The sequence below is a fragment of the Notolepis coatsorum genome (assembly GCF_963971535.1).
Source record: "Notolepis coatsorum genome assembly, chromosome: 19".
NCBI classification, from domain to species: domain Eukaryota; kingdom Metazoa; phylum Chordata; class Actinopteri; order Aulopiformes; family Paralepididae; genus Notolepis; species Notolepis coatsorum.
Window position 1 is genome coordinate 4,930,190 of NC_140183.1, and position 7,662 is coordinate 4,937,851.

General features: G+C 40.5%; 1 protein-coding gene across 1 annotated transcript in view; it reads right to left on the bottom strand.

Moving 5' to 3' along the window:
* zfat (zinc finger and AT hook domain containing) overlaps positions 1 to 7,662 on the bottom strand; it is a 65,307-nt gene extending 57,645 nt beyond the window's left edge. The window contains exons 1-3 of the mRNA XM_084335927.1: positions 7,528 to 7,662; positions 3,319 to 3,474; positions 1,787 to 1,915 (exon numbers count right to left, since the gene is read on the bottom strand). Coding sequence (XP_084192053.1) covers positions 1,787 to 1,915; positions 3,319 to 3,474; positions 7,528 to 7,546 — 304 coding nt within the window. The 5' untranslated portion in view covers positions 7,547 to 7,662. The remainder of the gene's footprint in view (positions 1 to 1,786; positions 1,916 to 3,318; positions 3,475 to 7,527) is intronic.

The following is a 7,662-nucleotide window of genomic DNA, read 5'->3' on the forward strand; positions in this document are numbered from 1 at the left end:
TGCTCCGTGCCTCCGTGTGTCCCTCTCTCTCTCTCCCTCTCTCTCTCTCTATCTCCCTCGCAGTCGAGCACCAGCATATCACTGTAATATCTTTGCGCATGCTCCCACGCGCACGCCCGTATTCCGATCCGTACAATAATAATCACAGGGGTATATATTGTCATTTGAAACAAGTTACCAATGCATTGTCCCGTGGGATTATGTCCCCCGTGGCAAAATTAATTAGTATCCCCCTCAGTCTCTCTCTATCTCTCTCTCTGTGCCAGTCGCAGACTGTGTGGATGACTATCACTCAAAGTGCTTATGGGCGGAGCCAGGCCAACACAGCCTGAAATCCAAAGTGAGAAAAATTTGGCTTTTGAGTACTTGATTAGAAATATAAAACAATGCATTTTTTTTAATAAAAGCTTACAGATGTGTTCAATAGACTCTCAGGAATTGTGTAAAGTTACCCAAATAGTGCTAGGAATAGCAATGCATGTCCCCTTTAACTAATATCTTGGATATTAAACATATTATCTTGAATAAGACCTTAACCAGGATATTAACACATTCTGCGCCAAGAACGAGTTAACTCGTTATTGCCCGCCAATCGAATAACGGCAACAACGAGTTAACTCATTTTTATGATTGTTATTTCTTTTATTCGCTATATCTATTCATAATTCATGGCTCCAGCCTCTGCAGACCCTGGTGAATGCTGGCAGACGGTCAACACCGCCCTCTACTGCCTTGCGGAGCTATTGCACTCCATTCGAAACGGTCTGGTGTGTTTTCTGAGCCGATCTGAGCCGTGGGGGCAGGGTTTAAATACTCAGGCGAGGCAGGCGCTTACAGCGGTGGCATGGAACACTAACCCCGCCGGCCCGTTCATGTGTAACGCTCGGTAATGTCAGGGACAGTGGAATGTGTTGGGTGTTGTGCTTTTTACCATTGGCTGCAGTGGGGGGGGGGGGGGGGGGGGGGGGTGAGGCGCCCCGCTACGAGGGCCATTTCATATATGCATGAGGAGACATAATAATGATAATCTAGCGTTGATTTCAGGAAGATTCGATAATCAGCCGAAAAATTACAACGTGATAACTGGATTACACTAAAATGCCTTTTTCTCGTCTTTTCCTGGAATTACTCAGAATCACTCAAACTATACTCATATTCAAAACGGTATAAAACGGAAATGTACGGATGAAAAAACAATCTGTTTTTTGCATGTTGACCAGAAGCAACTCACTGACAGTCGACGGCGTTATTAGATCCATAGCTATAATATAAAATATAGTTTTAGGACTCGCAAGTTTGGCATTCTAAAACTATATCCATTGAATAACGCACTGGCGCTGAAGGCCATCAGCGCCCCCTGCTGCTGGCGTCCAATGTGTTAACTAGTATCTGGGATATTACCTTGTATATAAACACCTTATCCTTAATAAAACAAACAACTTATCCCGAATAAGGATATTATGAATATAAACACCATATCCTGAATAAGACCTTAACTAGGATATTATGTACATATATAAACACCCTTGGGTTCATTGAAAGGCGCTATATAAATCCAAGCTTATTATTATTATTATTATTATTATTATTATTATTATTATTATTATTATTATTATTATTATTATTATTATTATTATTATTATAAACAGATATTAACTAATATCTGGAATATTAACTTTTATATAAACACCTTATCCTGGATAAGACCTAGGATATTATTAGGATATTATGTAGCCAGTAAGCCTTTTTTTTATTATTATTTTCTTTACTCCTTCCACTAAATTACCTTGGCTCTCTCCATCTGCCAATCCGTCCTCTTTCAGCTCAAGACAGTGGGAGGAGCAAGTCTTGCTGTCTGTCCAATCAGCTCGTCTCTTCTTGGTGGAGCCTTTAGGTCGTCCTCGTTTCCTTTTCCCTGTGGACAAATAGGAGAACAGCACAGCCTGATTGACAGATGTAATAAACCAATAATAATAATAATAATAATAACTGTATTTATATAGGACCTTTCATACATGGTTTGCAGCTCAAAGTGCTTCACAGTAAATAGCATTAAATGAACATAGGCATAAAATGTGCATACAGTTGACAGAATAAAAGCAATACATAAAGTGCAGACATAAGAATAGCTATAACATACATACATACATACATACATACATACATACATACATACATACATACATACATACATACATACATACATACATACAGACAATAAAAGTAGTGCAATGTAGAAAGTGTATGACATAATAGGCATAAAATAAGTACAATAAGTACTAGGGTTAGTGTTGACAATAATGAGTGTGCTCTCCCGTCATCCATTCAGTGATTGACTGATTGACACCAGCTGAGTGATGACTATTAGAGAGCAGAGTTATTATAGGAAGACTAGAGTATAGATTTATTATAGGAAGTAGGGATGTGCAAGGACATTTTAAATTAACCGTATTTTTTTTATTTTTTTTTTAACTTTCTTTTTTAGCGTTTATCGCTTTTCTGGTCAAGCACGACCGACAGATACAGGGTGAAACGGGATATAGAGCAGGGGAAGACATTCTGGCAAATGACGGCGGGTCCGGGAATCGAACTCGGAGTCCACCAGATCCGTGACGCAGCACGGTTTTCCCCGACGCAGAAATAGCGCCGAGATATGCGGTGAGCTACTGGAGCCCCCTAACCGGATATTCTTAATAGTTAAATGATTAATTAGCATTTTAATGTTATTTTGTATTCATTTTATAGGAGGAATGTGTCAAAACTAGGGATGTCCGATATTATCGGCCTACCGATATTGGCATTAAAATGTAATATCGAAAAATATCGGTATCGGTTTTCAAAAAAAATATTATTTTCTTTTTTTTACATTTATTTAACCTTTATTTACCCAGGCAAGCAAGTAAGAACAAATTCTTATTTTATTTATTGTCAAAAGTATGCATAATGTTGTGTTAATTCCACAACAAGAGATATGTAATGTTAATTACCTGAAATGATTCTGTTTTTCGGTATCGGTTGATATCGGAAATTAAGAGTTGGACAATATCGGTATATCGGTTATCGGTAAAAAAGCCAATATCGAACATCCCTAGTCAAAACACATGATATAGTAATAAGTAAATGAGCGAGGTCTAGACCATTTCCTGCTTGTTGCCAAGACACAGCTGAGGCTAAATGAAAATAATAAGAAGCTCTCATTGAGAGACAGTGTGTTCTCAAGAACCAACCAGAGAGAGAGAACTAGAGAGACATAGAGAGGGAGAGACACAGAGAGAGAGGAGAGAAAGAGTGACTCAGATTGAAGCAGGTGGGTGTTACCTGTCGTCGGCTCCACAGGCCCTGCAGGGAGGGGCTGCAGCGCAATGATGACGTCATCAGGCGGCACCTGCTGGGGATGGAGTTGGGAGCAGTGGGCCAGTAGCTGGGAGCAACTGGGAGAATAGAGATTACACAGCCGACACATATACACACTGCCTGGAGAGGGAGACAGAGAGAGAGTAGGTGGGAGGGAGGGACAGAGATAGAGACACAGAGAGAGGGAGGGAGAATCAAATCGGCCTCCGTCAGTCATATATACATAATACAGATACTACTACATAATAGAAATGTAGTTTCAGAATTCAGAACTCTGAAGCGTGCAGGTAAGATTGTGGCCGACCCCTACCACCCCGGTCACAACCTGTTTGAGTCACTCCCCTCTGGCAGGAGGCTGCCGTCCATCAGGGCCAAAACCTCACGCCACAAGAACAGTTTCTTCCCCTCTGCAGTGAGCCTCATCAACAAGGCTCGGGACCCTCACTGTTGTATATGCTGTGTAGAGTTAGTAGTCTATCAGATGCTGTGTAGAGTTAGTGGTCTATCAGATGCTGTGTAGAGTTAGTAGTCTATCAGATGCTGTGTAGAGTTAGTGGTCTATCGGATGCTGTGTAGAGTTAGTGGTCTATCAGATGCTGTGTAGGGTTAGTAGTCTATCGGATGCTGTGTAGAGTTAGTGGTCTATCGGATGCTGTGTAGAGTTAGTGGTCTATCAGATGCTGTGTAGGGTTAGTAGTCTATCGGATGCTGCATAGAGTTAGTAGTCCATCGGATGCTGTGTAGAGTTAGTAGTCTATTGGATGCTGTGTAGAGTTAGTAGTCTATCGGATGCTGTGTAGAGTTAGTAGTCTATTGGATGCTGTGTAGAGTTAGTAGTCTATCGGATGCTGTGTAGAGTTAGTGGTCTATCAGATGCTGTGTAGAGTTAGTAGTCCATCGGATGCTGTGTAGAGTTAGTAGTCTATCGGATGCTGTGTAGAGTTAGTAGTCTATCGGATGCTGTGTAGAGTTAGTAGTAGTCTATTGGATGCTGTGTACTAGAGTTAGTAGTCCATCGGATGCTGTGTAGGGTTAGTGGTCTATGCTGTGTAGGGTTAATATAATTATTGACAACAAAGCCATTTACTTTACAGTTTGCACGGCCACTGGCCAGATACATAATATAATATAATATAATATAATATAATATAATATAATATAATATGTAATACCTCCATGGTGGGTCGATTATTGATGACAATGCAGTTTACTTTACAGCAATAGTTTGGCTAGAAAGGATAGTTCTTCTGTGTGTTTGGTTTGCAGAGGAATTAGCTGCGATGCTGTGTTATCAGCCAGCTGATTTGGAAGAATTTCCCATTTAGCAAAGTTGTGGTTTTGGGTAGGGCAAGCTAAACCCAATGATCCCAAAAGATAAGATGCCTTATCATTTAATATATTTAATAAAATTATATTTATCATTTTATATTTAAATATATTTATATGTATTTCTCTCTATAACCAAAGTTACTCAACATGCTGTATTATGCCTAAAGTAATCTATCTGACAAATCTCAAGAAAATAACTATAAATCGACCTATGACAAAATAATAGATATTTTCAAGTCTTACTGGACAAAAAAAATTAAATAAAAAATGTCAATGTAATGTAAATTATAAAACAGTAACCCCACAAAGATACTAATTTAAAAGTGCACTATGCAGTTTCGGATTTGTTCACATTTGCATAACTTGCAATTAGTGTACAAAACTAGTTTATTACACACATAATCCTTAGAATGATTGTATCATAAGCATCTTATCAAACCAAAATATCATTTTGAGGCATAAAAATAGTTTAAAATGATTTTCTTTCTAGGGTTTGAAAGCTCTGCGTTGCTAATAAACATTTTAAATATTTTTTATAAACTGGTCAACACAGCTTTATTTCCGGCGTTGGGTGCCTGATGCGCACAGCGCAGGCGCAGCAGCCAGCTAAAGCCGCTTTGAGCAGTGTTGACCAGTTTATAAAAATTATTTTAAATGTTTATTAGCAACTATTAGCAACAAGCTTTAAAACCCTAGCCTTTGTCTGTCCGAAACCCTTGTGCAACTGTGAGTAGTGTACCTTTGAAATTTCTCTGCGAACAGGTCGAAAAGTACCTCGCGGGAAAAAAAATCGAATCTACGAATTCCAATATGGCTTCAGAACATCCCACTCCACTGACACATGCCTCCTCTATTTGAACGACCACATCAAACAAGAGGTGGACGCGGGCAAATACTGCGGCATGGTCATGCTGGACCTACAAAAGGCCTTCGACACTGTCAATCACACCATTCTGATTGACAAGCTAAAAGCAATTGGTTTTGATAGTTTATCAGTGAGCTGGATACAATCCTACCTGGAGGGGAGAGAACAGATGGTGGAGGTAAACGGTACCCTACCCCCCCCCCCCCCCCCCCCCTCACAGTGAACTGTGGTGTTCCACAAGGAAGCATACTAGGACCGCTACTGTTCCTAATTTATGCAAATGACATGTCGTCAGCTTGTGACTGTAACTTGTTCCTGTTTGCGGACGACTCAGCCCTGCTGGTCTCTGACAAGAACAAGTTACAGGTTGAAAAAACCCTCAGCTCGGAACTAGGCAAAATCTGCATATGGCTCACCGACAACAAACTATCATTACACATGGGCAAACCAGAGTCCATTCTCTTCGGTTCAAATAACAAACTCAGCAAGACCGACGGCTTCTCAGTTACAGTGGGTGACAATATTGTCACAAGGAAAGATGAAATTACCTACCTGGGTTCCATCCTAGAGGCTAATCTTTCCTGTGACAAAATGGCATCCAATGTAATAAAAAAAGTCAACCAACGAACTCGATTCTTGTACCGGATCTCCTCTCTGGTAAACAAGAATACCCTGAAGACTCTGGCAGGAGCACTCATTCAAGGGTACTACGACTATGCTTGCACCTCATGGTACCAAAGCACCTCAAAGGCACTAAAAACAAAATTACAAACATCTCAAAACAAACTAGTCAGACTACTGCTTGACCTGACTCCTAGAACCCACCTCACCCCTGCCCACTTTGCCAACCTAGGATGGCTTAGAGTAGACGACAGAGTACAGCAACTTGCAATGGGCCTGGTCTACAAGATACACTACACGACCAAGGTACCTGCATGTACATGTCAAAATACTTCCCAAAGGTCAGTGAATACCACGATCACAACACCAGAGGGAGCTCCACAAATCATGTTAAACCCAGATTCGGCTCAAACAAGGGACTAAACACGTTTAGCAATTATGCCACATCAATGTGGAACGCCCTACCCAAAGCTGTAAAGGAATGTGAATCACTACCCACTTTCTTTGAAGTGAAGTGAAGAAACACTCTCAAAGAACACCTACGGTAGACTGCAATTCGAAACTGGCCCCTACAAATGTCCTAACCCAGTTGTACAGTAAAGACCAGTATGCTTTGTCAGTATTCCAATGTGCTGTGTACAGTGCCCCCCCCCCCTACCCAACCCCCCCCCCCCTCCAATGTACAGCCCCACCCACCCACCCAACCCCACCCCACCTACCCAACCTCCTCCAATGTACAGTTTCTATGTCAAATACACTCTTTTTCTGGACAATTTTTGTATCACAAACAGTACTGTATTTGCAAATCTGGTATGTCATAAATGTATAGATGTAGCAGTACTGTCTATCTGTATGTCGTGTGTGTCATATGATGAATTGAAAATGGGGGACCCTGATGTAAACAAGACGAAAGTCTTTCTCTGGTCTGCATCCCCTTAACAATTGTATGTATTGAGCTGTAATGTACCCATTCTGCAATCTGTTAATAAACTTTTCAATCAATCAATCAATATGTCAGAAATGCCAAGATATATATCTGTATGTTGCGTATGTCATAAATGTCACTATGAATTGAAAATGGGGGACCCTGATGTAAACAAGACGAAAGTCTTTCTCTGGTCTGCATCCCCTTAACAATTGTGTGTATTGAGCTGTACTGTAATATTGTACCCACTCTGCAATCTGTTAAATAAAGTTTTACGTATGGTAACTAACCAATCATGAGTATGTCTGCTGCCTCCGTGTGTGTGTGTGTGTGTGGGTGTGCGTGCGTGTGTGCGTGTGTGTGCATAGATACATGTGTGTGTGTGTGTGCTTGGCTAACGGCACAGACATATTCGACCTCATATTATTCTTACCTGCTGTAACTGCGTCCATTCGTGTTGACGTCAGAGCTCCACCAGACTATTATATATAATATATCAGGATTCTAACAAAATATCAGATATATATCTTTAGATTATAAGTGGATTTTAAATCTTAATAAAGGTTTT